The 13,784-nt window shown below is 35.1% G+C and overlaps 1 protein-coding gene across 5 annotated transcripts in view; it reads right to left on the bottom strand.

Annotated features, from left to right (window-relative positions):
* CACNA2D1 (calcium voltage-gated channel auxiliary subunit alpha2delta 1) overlaps positions 1-13,784 on the bottom strand; it is a 437,667-nt gene that overhangs the window by 74,760 nt on the left and 349,123 nt on the right. For all 5 annotated transcript variants that reach the window (XM_086609980.1, XM_086609982.1, XM_086609983.1 and 2 more), the window contains exons 11-12: positions 10,999-11,157; positions 5,930-6,034 (exon numbers count right to left, since the gene is read on the bottom strand). In XM_086609980.1, the coding sequence (XP_086466106.1) occupies positions 5,930-6,034; positions 10,999-11,157 (264 nt within the window). The remainder of the gene's footprint in view (positions 1-5,929; positions 6,035-10,998; positions 11,158-13,784) is intronic.

Raw genomic sequence — 13,784 nt, 5'->3', positions numbered from 1 at the left:
GTTACTTTTCAACAAAGCTATATTAAAACTTTCATTAACAATACTCAACACCACCACGTCGATTTTTATCTTGCACTGTAGATAAAAATGCCATGTGGTAACCCAGACAGATTCATGCTCATAATGAAACAGCAGCCTAAAGAGAAACTCAGTATCAACATGTGTATGTGTGTGCAGACACATGCATGAAATGGCTCTTCTGCCTGCAGATCTTCTTCCTAAAATAAACCCGTGTCAGCCTCATTCCTTCTGCTGCACCTCCTAAGCCTGCAACAATCTTGCCCAACAAACTGGTGTACATTTGTAGAACAGCACCAGGGATATGATGGTGGAATGGAAGATTAGATGAAAAAGGGAGAAGAAATACAATGGATATGGACTCCTTATTGAAGCCTTTAAGAAAAACCTTAGAGGTGATGTTACATGGTCTAAAGGTAAAGGGGTCAGGGAAAGACAGAGTGGGAAAGGTTGAGGCAGACTGCTGTAATCCATCGGCATTGTCAGGGCATGGACACATGATAGCAGTACGTCGGTTTAGGAGATGATTGCTGAAAGGACAATATATAAACCTTTTTGAAAAAGAGTATCCTAAAAATCACTATACTCTGATTCCTAGCGGGAAAGAGGGCTTAACAGACCATCAGATAACTGTAGTTCAAATTTGAGGTTCACGGGGAAAAATGTGTGCCTAATATCATATTGAAAAAAAGAAAATGGAAAAAAAATGTTAATGAATGGATTTACACACTGATGACCTTAAATAGCTTAGTATCGTGCAACTTGACAATTACTGAAGCGTATTTGGATAATGAGTGTCACAGGAAGAAGACTGCTGATATGGAATATTTAAATTCATTAATTTAGTGGCATTAATCTATGTCAGGAACCCTGAGACAGTGGATATATTGCAGGCCCTTCATTAATACATGGAGCTAAGAATGAGGTAAAAAAAATAGATAATTTGCCTTAAAAATAAGATATTTCTTCAGTGAGCACCCTAATAACATAGTTTCCACTTTTATTTTGAAAGAAAAAGGAATGTACGAGTACTGGCCTAAGTTTCACCTAGAATATTTTAGCTTTACCAGTTGTGCATGTCCCAGTATATATAATAAATCAAAATTAATAACTGGAAGATGGCACACTCTTAAGACAGAAGTGATTAGGGAAAGAGTCAGAGAGCCAGTTTAACCAGCTAGCTGGTGATTTCTTCTACATGAGATTTCCTGTACCATCACTCCAGGAAAATTCACAAGACAGGGAGACTATCAGGAGGAATGAGAAATATCTTAGCGTCTGGTAGTCTAACGATCACAGAAAGCTAATGTAGAGAAGGCCTCTGAACAATCTAAAATACAGAAACCTTAAAAATTGGCTTAAATGTTCTCTCTCAAACTATCCTACATGTCCTTTGGACAAAAACCAGAATTTTGCTCGGTTTAACCTTTATTTTCATTTCTTTATGTTATATCCTGTGTCACAAGTCTGTCACGCACTCAGAAATGCAAGAACTGTTGGGGTGCACTTTGACAGCTGTTAAGCTCTATTCAAAGTGGATATTAGTGTTGAGAAAGATGCTGTTTCTATTTGGGATCTGCAGGTAACTCTAGACAGTTACATTCATTCAGTTTGAGAATCCCAGTATTACCCTAAGTGGAAATGTCATGGGCTTTTTCAATGGCCATTTGTATTGAGGACTAACACTTCAGCCTTGTCTAGAATGATTCGTACATCGTTGCCCAGATTAACACAGTTTTCTTTTTAGTTTTTCTGACTTGCAGTTGTGCAATAACGGATTAAAACCAATGAAGAACATGGTTCCCTCCCTTGGTAATGGCAGTAGAAGTTATTATTGTTTTACAAGAAAGTTTTGCAACCGCTTTCTCACAGGTATTTCATTTGATCATTCTATTGACATGCTGAATGTATCCCATTTAGAAGAAGTCACTGCTAGTCATAAGCTTCCCAGTGGAGTTAGAGCAAGCTGGAGCCTTCTCCCATAGGACCTCTATCACTGTAGCAGTTCTGTGCCCACCACATGCAGATATTTTTAATTGGAACTGAGCTGCTGGAACTCTTCTCTACATACCATTTCCTTTCAAATGATATTGTCAGAAAAATCTACACAAAATGAGGTTGTATTAATCGTGACAGATAATTCTATGGGAATGAGACATGAGACACAACTTAGGGTTCTCCTCCTACCTGAGTGGTCAGATCAATCCTACCTGTGCTGGTCAGATCAATCCATCTGACCCACGCAAGCCTCTGTCACGCTGGGAAGCTTCAAATGACTGAAAGCACATGATGTATGTTTAAGGTCTTTTCCTACTCACATAAGTTGAGCAATCCTTCAAAACACAGATTTCAGGGTGCACAATCTGCCCCAAAGAGCTGTAGTTAGTTTTCTATTTTTAAGCTGAATTCAAAATTCTCTGAATGGAGGATGCCTGCTGGGCCTACATTTCCATTAAATTTATATTGCTATCTTCAGTGAAGCCGTCTGCAGCATGAGTGCAAATAAAATGAAAATTTACCACCCCCATTCCTGAAATTTAGTGCATGTGTGGTATTTCACACATTTAATGTGAGTGCCCCAAATGTCACCGTAAACGTAAACATGCCAGTGTTTAAATATCAGCACAGCATGTAGTTGCAATCTGTGACAATAAAATCTGGTTTTATAAAGCGAAAGAGGCACGCAAAGGTGACACACAACTGTGATTTTCCACTTCAAACGGATGAAAACTAGGAACGTTCCACCTCAAAATTGTTTTACATAAGTTTTATAATAACACTCATAATTCATACTTCAAATGATTTTTGAAGACGGAAACCCGTTTTAAATATATCTGAATACTATTTCAAACAGATGAAAACCCTAATTTAACAGGACCATTTTCTAGCATCCAGATTCTAGGCTGCTCTTTTAGTAGTTTCCAATTGTTTATTGTATTCTTTCACTTCTTAACTTGAAGGTTGCACTGAGGGCATTGCAAACAAGCACACTAAGTCGTGTCATCTGACGGAACGAAACTTATTGAAGCTTCTTTCATGCCAAAGAATTACAAAGTAACTGACATGAAGACGAAAATACTTTTAGAGCTGAAGCAATTTTACATCAGAAAGATGAAAACAAGGATTAATAGATTTGAATGAATGGTCTTTGTTTGTACAAGAAAAAAAATACAAGTTTACATCACAGTGTACCTAAGATGGGAAGTGAGTGACTGTGATAAGAGAATAAAGATTCATCACTAATATACTGTACGTAAAACACAAATAAAAATGTTCAAATAAATGCAGAGCAGGCAAGAAAAGACATCAGCTGATACATATTTATACTATGAAGTGCTACTATGGTAAACCACAGAAAACTTTTTAGCACCTTACTTATACTGAATCATTTCTCTACAAATAATAATTACAAAATTGTTCTTACATTCAATAGGCTAATTGTGAAATAAATTACAAATTAACTGCAATAAAGACAACAGAATCTAGATCCACATATCTTTAAATATCTCATTTATTATATGAAAGCAACCTAATACGCAGTCTAAGAAGGCAACACTATGTTTGTGACTACAACTTTACAAAATTAAAAGTATACGTGTATTTTACACGTTAGAATGTGCCTGCCCATTAATTTATTACGCTTTACTGGATTAAGATTAATATTAAATCACACAGAGAGGGAACAACAAGAAAGTTCACATGTCATCATTCTGGAATCAAGTGTAGTCTTACTAACAAGATCATGACCACAAGAATATTTTGTAATAGTCTTATTTTTAAAGATATTAGAATGCTGTGAAAGATAGGGAGGTTTCATTATTATTTCTAAAAATTAATTTGCTGGTTAAATCTCATTAGAAGTTTTTCAACTGTAAATTTCCCTTCAATACCACAAGGATTGTTACTGATTGAAAACTATAATTAGGAGAAAGCAAAGGGGTCTTCAAATTACACATACAAAAACTTTCTTCGCATTTCTTGCATTTCCAATGTCACCTTGGAGAAAACCAGGAAGGTATGGCATCTGCTTTATTAAGCGAGTAACAAAATGTAAGTGCTTACTAGGATTCGAACTTGTAGATACATAGAACTTAATCAAGTGTAGGAAATTTGCCTTGTACTGTATCTGCACTGCAGTTAATTATATAGGAAAATATACTTAAATAATCAGAAATCCAAATAGTGACTGTTGTAACTATTACACGTTTGTTGTATACAATAAAAAACCAAACCCCTCATTTGTTACAGGGAACAAGATAGTGATAGTGTTTTATATATTACAGTATTTATAAAACCAACTCGAACCTTGGCAGTGCAAACTTACAGTATTAAAAGATGCAGTAAAAAAAAAAATAAAATTAATAAATCCTTCATTTCATTTATTATACTTCACAGAATAATTGATTGCCAGGCATGATGTGGGTAAGACCACAAATATCAGCACTACAAATCTGTTTTGTTGTTTGGGCTGGATATTTTACTATACTTTCCTCCTAACATGGCAAATTAAATGGAAAACTATCAGAAATGAATCATACATCTTCCCCTTTATGCACGTATTTTCTTTAGCTGATGGCTTTTGTTGTAACACAACAAAAGCTACCAAGTCCAAATTTGAAGATGAATCTCTGCATATATTTTCAGAATACAGCCATGTGTGCCACACAGCGAGTTCCTGTGATTTCAGTTCTTTCTAATTGTCAGTTTAAAAAGTACTTTCAGCTCAGACACAAAGATTAACTAAACCCCACTGTATCATTCTATGTGAAACACTATTATAAAGCAGACAGAAAATGATTATTCAAGGTCACTGAGTGAATCACTAGTCGAGATGGAAACTGTGTCTTGCATTTCTATTTCTCCTTTTGAAGGGATTAATTCAAATATACGAGGATTTCCAATGAAATACTTTCACTGCTTTATACATAAGCATCCATGGCAACTGTGAATTGTGATCAAACATCTAGCTGCTTTTTTTGAAAAGGAAAACCAGAACAAACCCAAAAAGAACAAAAAAACAAAACCCACAAAAGCAGGTATAGGCACATGCCCAAACACTTGAAAAGGTTAATTCTTAGTTGTAGTACAAATCCAGATCATATTTAACTTTTATTTAGAAAGTGATCAATCTTCTAAATATAACAATTTATAATGAAATGTAGTAGGAGACAATTTATAAAGCTGTTTTCTTTCACATATCACACATGTTCATGGATTTGTACATCTATAAGTATGCAAAAGCCAGACCAGAAGTTTGATTTGATCCAAACTTAAAATGAAAACCAGCACTACTAATAATCCAATCTAACTTGAACAACACAACTCATCCAGGGATTCTTGTGTCAAGCCCGTAATTCTGGTTGAACCATAGATCAAATTTCATTAACAGAAAGCCAACTCACTCCTAGCTAAGACATTCAGAGGTATAATTAGCCTCACAGGGAAAAACATGTGGGTTTGTTCTAGCCCAAATCTATTCAGATTCAGATCTTGAGATGTGTTTTTGCCTTTGCCTGATGAACAACAAAAACACAGAGAAAATATTCACAGTGAGGACACACAGATACATCTCATATAGTTTAACTACCTGCATTTCTGCTTGATAATGTAAGGACAACATTAATATAAGAAAAATGTCAAAAAAAAGTTAAAATCTTTTATGGCTTATGGTATAATTCTCTACTGCTTGACACCAATGAGTCACAAGATGTAACATATTCAGTGTATTTTATGTTTTTTTTCAAAGAAATGTTATAGATTGAGAAAGCTTTAAGTGCCCTAAGGTTCAACACTAATATGTTTTAAAAATTACTTTGCACACATATCAAAACTGCTTTCACGTCCTTATTTAAATGTTCCTCTTTGTTCTGTTGTATTTTATATAGTAAAATCTTTCTTATGCATCACTTACTTTTTTGTCTTCGTTATATTTATGAAAAATTTCTTGTGCTCTTTCTTCACCTCCATCCGTAAACAACATAATAATCTTATTGCAGTTAGCTCTAGAGACGCTGTGCTGTAGGAGATACAAACAGAAGGGTTTTTTATTTCAGGCTACAAGGAATAAGAACTGTTATACTAGACGGCTTTCGTTTCAACATGCTTACTATTTTAACACAGTAATAGCAAAAGTTCCAAAGTCTTTTAGAATTTCATTCAATACACTCTTCTGAATTAAAAATAAAATAAACCAAATCAAACTAAAATAAAAATATAAAACCCAAACAAAATATTTTTTCTGTTCCATGAGACTTAAATGGGACTCATTAAATGGGACCTGGCCCAACACAGAGGAATGGCGATCTGGTAGTTCCTCTCACCTCCACCAACACAAGGAAAGCTCTTTAGCTCCTTTTAGCTCACTTCTATACTCTCTTGGTTTCAGCTGGGACAGAGTTAGTTCTTTTCAGCACCTAGAAAAGCTCAGTATTTTGGTTTTAGTCTGGGATTCGTTATGAGAAGAATGCTGATAGCGCACTGATGTTTATAGTTGGCATTGAGACATTGAGGACTTCTCAGTTTATCATGTTTTTGCCAGTGTGCTGGAGCACAATAATCTTGGGGGGAGCATGGCTGGGACAAAGGGGCCGCAACTTCCCTTATGATTTGAACTTAGATTTAGGATTGAGGGCCAAATTGGTCAACGAAGTGTTCCATATCATGCAGCATCATCCCCAGAATAAAAATGAGGGTTGACCAGAAAGAAAGGCTTTTGCTCTTCTGAGGCTCTCCCTCTCAGAGTCTCGGAGTTCTCTCTCTCTCTCTGGGCCTCTCGCTTGTCTAGGACTGCGTTGTCAGGACTTATCTGTTTCGGGATCACTAGTCCGAGACAGGACAGGCATTGGTCACTGGGTGGTGAGCAATTATATTGTGCATCATTTGTTTGTATATATATCATTACACATACATATATTCATATATTTCTAGTAGTAGTATTAATTGTTCTTATCTCAACTCACAGGTCTCTTTCCCTTTTCCCCTTGAATTCTCTTCCCCATCCCCTGCCCGTGAGGGAGGTTGAGGGAGTGGTTGTGTAGCCTTTAGTTTCCAGCCAGCCTAAACCATGACACCTTAAAAGTTCAGAGTCTAGTCTGAGGAAATTGTTAATTTTACAGCCAGTGTCCCTTGCCCTCTGTGTTGCACACAAATGGTACTACTTGGTCTTGGTACTTCGGAGTAATTGGATGTGACAGAGTAAAACCTTTAGAGATTCTGTAAAATAAATTCAACTTCCCCTTCCACATGCCTGAGTTTTGCTATACGAATTTACTATAGAGTCAGGAAAATACATAGGAGAGTCATCCTTACAAAGCACCCTTTTTCCCCTTGCTATTTTAGTCTTTGTGACTAGATAACAACTAACTTTCACCAAACTGCTCAGGTGAGAGGATCCCACTCCCTTTGTCACTTTTGATCCTACTCGCTGATCTGATTCCTTGTTCTCGTGTGATAGAGACCAAAACACCAAAACCAACCCTCAAACATCAGCCAATAATCCTTGATATTGCAGCTCCACAGTTCTACAATGATCCCAGAAAACTAAAATACAAAAAAGTTTATTTGCAATCACTATATTAACAGATGAATAATTATTCTTTAGAGATCATTGGTATTGGTAGTTCAATATTCAGCGAATAACTACTTATTTAATTATTTGGAAAAAAAAACCAAGTCCAAATATTTTCTTACATGTAACAACAAATAAAAAAATCTTGAAATCAGTCCAGTCTCTCTAATCTCATCAGCACACTGTGTTTCATTTAGAATTAAATGATTTATGACTATTTTTTGCTTGTGAAATATAACCCACAACACACTGCTTTGGGCTGCAATCTTTTCAATATTAAAAAAGTAATAAAAGTAGAGTTGGATACTTCATAAATAAAGAAGGTCACCTACATTTACAGTGATTTAATATACTGACCAAAATAAAATCAGAGGGAAACCAAAGAGACAACAAGCAAGGGGACCAAAAGCCTGCTCATATTGTAAAACTTTCCTATTGATTTTAAACCAGGTGTTATTATGGACAGTGTGAACATGAGCTAGTCTTTGTTTTAAATGGTTAAACATGGATTTTTCTAGCAGCTTTCTTAGCACATGCTAATATAGTAACAGAAAAATGCAGCGTTTTCTCATCTCCTAGTACTTACTGAAGGGCACACACTTACACTACATTGTTTAGACACGGAAGTCATGCCATGGAACAAAATTCTAAGATTTAATCCTCTAAACTATATGGGAAATTGGAACGTGGATAGGCTTAAGTCTTATGATGTTTTCCCACCATAAAAACTTTGCATCCTGATGAATGAACTTAACACATCAGTCTCTTAGAAGGGATCAAGAGGAAGGCAGAACTGCTTTTATAACACATTTTTTTCCCTCCGTTTACAAAAAGATGGAGAGATGCTGGCTCAGGGAGTGAATATAAGTGATTTTGCAAAGCTGATGCAATAATTTCATCATTTTTCTGAACAGTTTGCCTCAGCAGTCCAGTGGATGTCTCTGTCTTCCCATCACAGACCATAGCTGAAGACGAATGTGTTGCCTATACAGCAGCTTCCCCAGGACAAAAACTGCCTTCTTAGCTTAAAACACAGAAGAATACAAGTTTTAACTGATTCTATGTATTCATTTTTGTCTCTCTCTTGCATTTGAAAAAGGTCTTTTGGTTTTTTCTTTCAAACAAACAAGCAAGACATGGTCCATTTTATAACGAGCCTAAAATTGCTTTTGTTTTATACAAGTTTCACATCCCTAAAGTTGACTCGTTTAGTGACAGGTTAGGATTACACCTCACGACATTACACTTTAGGAATGCATTTTTCCATTATGAGTTTCATGTCACTGAGGAAGGAGAAGGTAAATCAAACCAAAAATCAATACTCAAGAAAAGATGAGTTCAAGATAATTTTTTTTTGATAAATCATGTCATTATGGTGTAGGGGAAAAAAACCCTCCTGAATTGCTGAAGCAAAGTAGTATTATTATCAAAGAAATATCAAGTTAATCTAACGATAAAAAACAGAAAAATGCTGCATAAAAATGATGGAATCCAGACTATTGATAATCACTTGAATTAGTATGTTGAAAAAAACTGAAGTGCCAATTTCCATCTAGCAACACATCAGACAGTAATTTTTCACGGCACAAGTGAAATATTACTTTGGTATTCAGGAAAATTGTTTGAAATAACTGTCATCCAGAAAGAACACCACAAAATTATTATGAAAATTTGAGCTGTTAAAAAATACTCCATCTCCATAAGCCTTAAAGCAACTGGACTATTTGAACTCATAAATATATAACTGGAAATAATCCCAAACCATGTTTTTTATTATTTGTTTAAACCTGTATTATATCATTCTATTATATTGTCTTGTCACCACAGTCTAGTGCTAACCCCATCACCAGCCCTTTACTCTTACCGCCAAATGGATTTGCCAATATCTGGAGAGGATGACTACATTTCTATAACCTAGTGCAACCTCTTAATTTCCCTCAATATACACATCCTCATTATCCGGCCATCATTTACAGGCTTGCAGAGATTATGTGAGGCTAATCACCCTTCTGCCTCCAGTTACAAGAGAAATGGTTCTACTATGAGACAGGTCTCCAATTATTTTTTAAGTAATATTTTTAGTCCTTCAAATGAGTCCACTTAGAGGCTTCCCTTGTGTTCAGGTCTTCTTAATAGTGTGCTACACAAAGTACATATCTAGTGCTTCACCAAATGTGATACATAATGTTAATCAAATATAAATGTTATGAGGAACATATCTGGCAAAATTCCTCGTATCTTCCTGGTTCCTCTGCATGAGATGGCAACAGATGCAGAAAAAGGGAAAATGCCCTCCAGCCTGGTCTGAAAAAGTCCAATAGCCTTTAAAATACTGTTTGCAGTTTTATATAACCATCAGCAGAGGGCACCTAATCATTTCACCACCAAACCCCTCTGCTAATCTAAATAGTGATCTACTGAGAAAATACCCTTGAAAACATTGTATTTTCTTTTCCTCCAGCAAAATTTTAAATGTTGGAAATTTCTCAAGCAGCTTTAGCCCTAAGATGCATCTACAACAGCAAGGAAGTGACCTTAAGTCCAGAATCTGACAGATTAGGGGAAAAAACTAAAGATTTGTGCACTGAGAGACATGACTGATATATTAAAAAAATAGTAACAAAAAAAATACACTTCATATTTGTTAAGCAAGATCCTTAACTGCTGTAAATTGGTATCACTTTATTTACACTAAGGTGAAGATACAATAGGCAGTCTTTATGAAGGTGAAAAGTAGAAATTTTTTTAATAATACATAAATTATTTAAAAAATATTAGTAAAACCACAACATTTGTGGTACATGGGAAACATTGCTACTCAGAAAGCTAGTGCTTGGGTGCAAATTAGAAAGTATAATGCAATTAAAACATCGAAACAATGCATTTAATTTTTGAGGAAATTATTCTTTTTATACATGAGAAAGAAAAAGGAATTAGAATACTCTCAGGTGCCTAATATTGCTCTATTAAGGCATTTGCTCCTCTCTGTCCTGCTCAAGCCACGGTCGACTATTTATGACTTGTAATAAGTATGAAATTGTAGGTTAACTCTATATTGCTAGGAGATTCTGTGGTAAAATTGAAATAATAGAGCCTTCCATTTTTAAATTGCTTGCAAATCAACCACTACCACAGCTATGTGCCAACTGAGAATTACATGTTAAATGAAAAACTAGCTGAATGAATGAAGTGAAAACAGTATAACTCATTGAGAATCAAATTTATTCCCAAATAGCAACCTGCCGGAGGATCTGCAAAGACAAAAACATACTGTTGAGATAAATTTACTTGCTAAATAAGGTGTTGTACTGGTTATCACTCAGTTACATGCTGGAGGAGCTTGCAGTGACCATCTGAAAGTTCAAGTTCTCCTTCTTCACTTTCAAGCTGCGAGAGATGACTTTCATACTTACATTTAGTAGCTGTTCGAAAGCATAGCTAAAGCCTTTTTTGTAGTCTGTAATTCCTTTAGCAGAGATTTTATAGACGGCTTCTTTCAGCTTCTTCTTGTTCCTCACATTAGCTTGGACAAGATGATTAAAGCAACTGACATTCTGAGCATTATTGTTAAACTGTAAAATAAAGAGAAATAGTATTAAAGACAGTTAATTCTCTTTTCTAGGTACTGCAGTAGTAAAGTCTAATGTTTTCTTGATCCATGAGATAAAGTATGTCACATCTGGATTTTCATTTCCACTACATCGAAAATGTACAGCAGTGGCTGGAGATTTCAAAATTGAGCAATAAATATTAAAAAAAAAAAATAAATAAAGTATTCAGCGCTTCTCTCTTTGTTGCAATCAAAAAAAATCTACTGTAGTGGAAAAACTCTCACAAATTTTATTTCAAGCTCGTATCATGAAATTTAACTGAGAAATGTAGAGTTAGGGAAATAAAAAACATGGGGAAATATTTATTTTACTTTTTATAGACACTGAAAAATATTGGTTGAATCATCAGGTGACTTGCATACTGCACGCACTAGTCTGCTCTTTTACAGTGAAACATGCAGATTATAATCAACTGGTACATATGCCTTAGAGAAAACAAAATATACTCTTGGGACAAAGGAAGCACATGAGATTATAGCTGTAAATAGGAGGATGTTGTTAACAATAATAAAAAATTGTGTAATGAGAACACACGCTTGTGCTCTCTTATCCACATTTCTGTAAAGACTACTCCTTGAAAAATGAGTTTATATGAGATTCTGATGTTACTTAAAAACGCACACAGAAAAAATTTTATGTGCAAAATGTTGTCTGCACAGTAGAAATCAGTTTATGATCTCTTTAAAATTTGTCTCTGTATAAATATACATACAAACGTGTGTAAGTACAAATATATATATCCCGGTAGAGAGAGAGGGATGCAGAAATATGTCCCACTTTTTAGCTACCTCTGCATCTATCTATCTAAAGCCAAAGACGAGACTTCTCTTAAAAAATGCTGCAGCACGTACGATTCTACCTGTTGTCTTGAATGAAAGCGCACATTACTGCACATAATCTGTATTTAACTCTATTTGAATGAAAATCTCCTTTTAACTACAACACAATGATTTTTATTTAAGATACTTTTGACTAATATTACTAAAACTATTGTCTTTGCCAATTTTTAAACTGTTTTATCTATCCATATTTATTGCGTGAGGTTTTTTTCTCACTGGCAAACAAGATGTCTGTAAAACTCCATAAAGGCACTAAAATCCAGACCTCCTAATTTACATTTCAGCTGAAAACAGGCTATTATGCCTCTTTCTGATTAAGGGTCTTCAGTGAAAGTAAATGTAAACGTAATCTTATGCTGTCAACCTGGTGCAAAGCCTTAAAATAACTTAAAAATCAGGCTTAAGTCTCAATACTGGTAATTAGTCCAATAGCACCGCACAGAAGATAAGGTAAATAAGGTCACAGATTTCAATAATTGCTCAGACTACTTCTATGTCTAAAATAAATCACTTAATACCAGGCACAAAGCACGGAGAGAACTGTTATCAGCAGCAAACATCAACTTGCACTGCAATTATAGCACACTTAAAACGAACCAAACTTAAAAGGGTGAAGGAATTGATAATATCAAACCATTTTTAATAATGCATAATAATTCAGGTTAATAGGATGCTTAGGAGGTACGCAGACTTTTTCATCTCCTAGAATCAGGTGTGTCCAGATGCATGCTCCCTGCTCTTAGCACCAACCAAAATATGAACTACCAGTGACTTTTACCAAACATCCACTTTAATCAATGAGACTTCTGCTATCAACCTAGCACAAGCAAATGTATAATAGTAAATAGAGTACAGCTTATGCAGAGATGACTGACAGAGACAGGCATCATCCTCAGTAGAAGACAGCCTGATTTGTTCCAGATCCTTCTTGAAAACAGACACAGAGCGGTAACTGTGGGTTTTTGGCTGCAAGTGAACAAACCCAGGCACAATTATGAGAGTATTTGCTATGCTGGATTCTTACTTATGGTTCCACACGTAATTTGTTGTTCTTTGAAAAAGAATGTGTCAAAGTGCCATGAACTAGAGACTTTAAGGCATGAATTTGTCTGCCTCATCTATTATTATTGTACCACAAGCCATTCCTGTGTGTATGTACAAGAAAACCCATTATTTGGGTTTTGAGCACTACGTAGTACACAACTAACCTAACAGCTTGCCATCTTGCATTTATTTTTCCAGGGAGCTTATTTTTGCTTATTCCTTATGACTTAATATTGTCTTGTAAGATACTGATATTGTTTTATGGTATAGCTACTGTATTCCTAATGACTGTATTTGCTAAAAAATTACATTGATTTTTCCTAGGCAGGGATATACACTATGAGAATACCCATAGAAGAATCTCTACATGTCTTTGTAATTATTAAGGATAGTTATTATTCTGTCCCAATTTTATAGCTCTGCTCCCCAAGTGATTAAAATCTGTGGGAGCAAGTTATTCTCAAATGACTTTATGCAAAGTTTTCTGTTCTCTTTTTCAACAATATGTAGTTACTAAAGTGTCAGAAGGGGATAACTGTTTCCAAAAAAAAATGCAAAAGGATGAACAAGTACTTTAACTTTGAAAAATGCAATGCTGTATTTATCAGGCAGTCTACAAAAGAGTCAGTTGTACATAGTAATATGACAAAGATTGCTTATTTATTTTTGTGACAGTCTATTTATCAGGCCTTTACTTTTCATAAT

The sequence above is a fragment of the Tauraco erythrolophus genome, chromosome 4, assembly GCF_009769465.1.
Source record: "Tauraco erythrolophus isolate bTauEry1 chromosome 4, bTauEry1.pri, whole genome shotgun sequence".
In the NCBI taxonomy this organism is placed as follows: domain Eukaryota; kingdom Metazoa; phylum Chordata; class Aves; order Musophagiformes; family Musophagidae; genus Tauraco; species Tauraco erythrolophus.
Note: the sequence above shows the minus strand (reverse complement) of the source record. Positions and strands in the feature narration are given on the sequence as shown.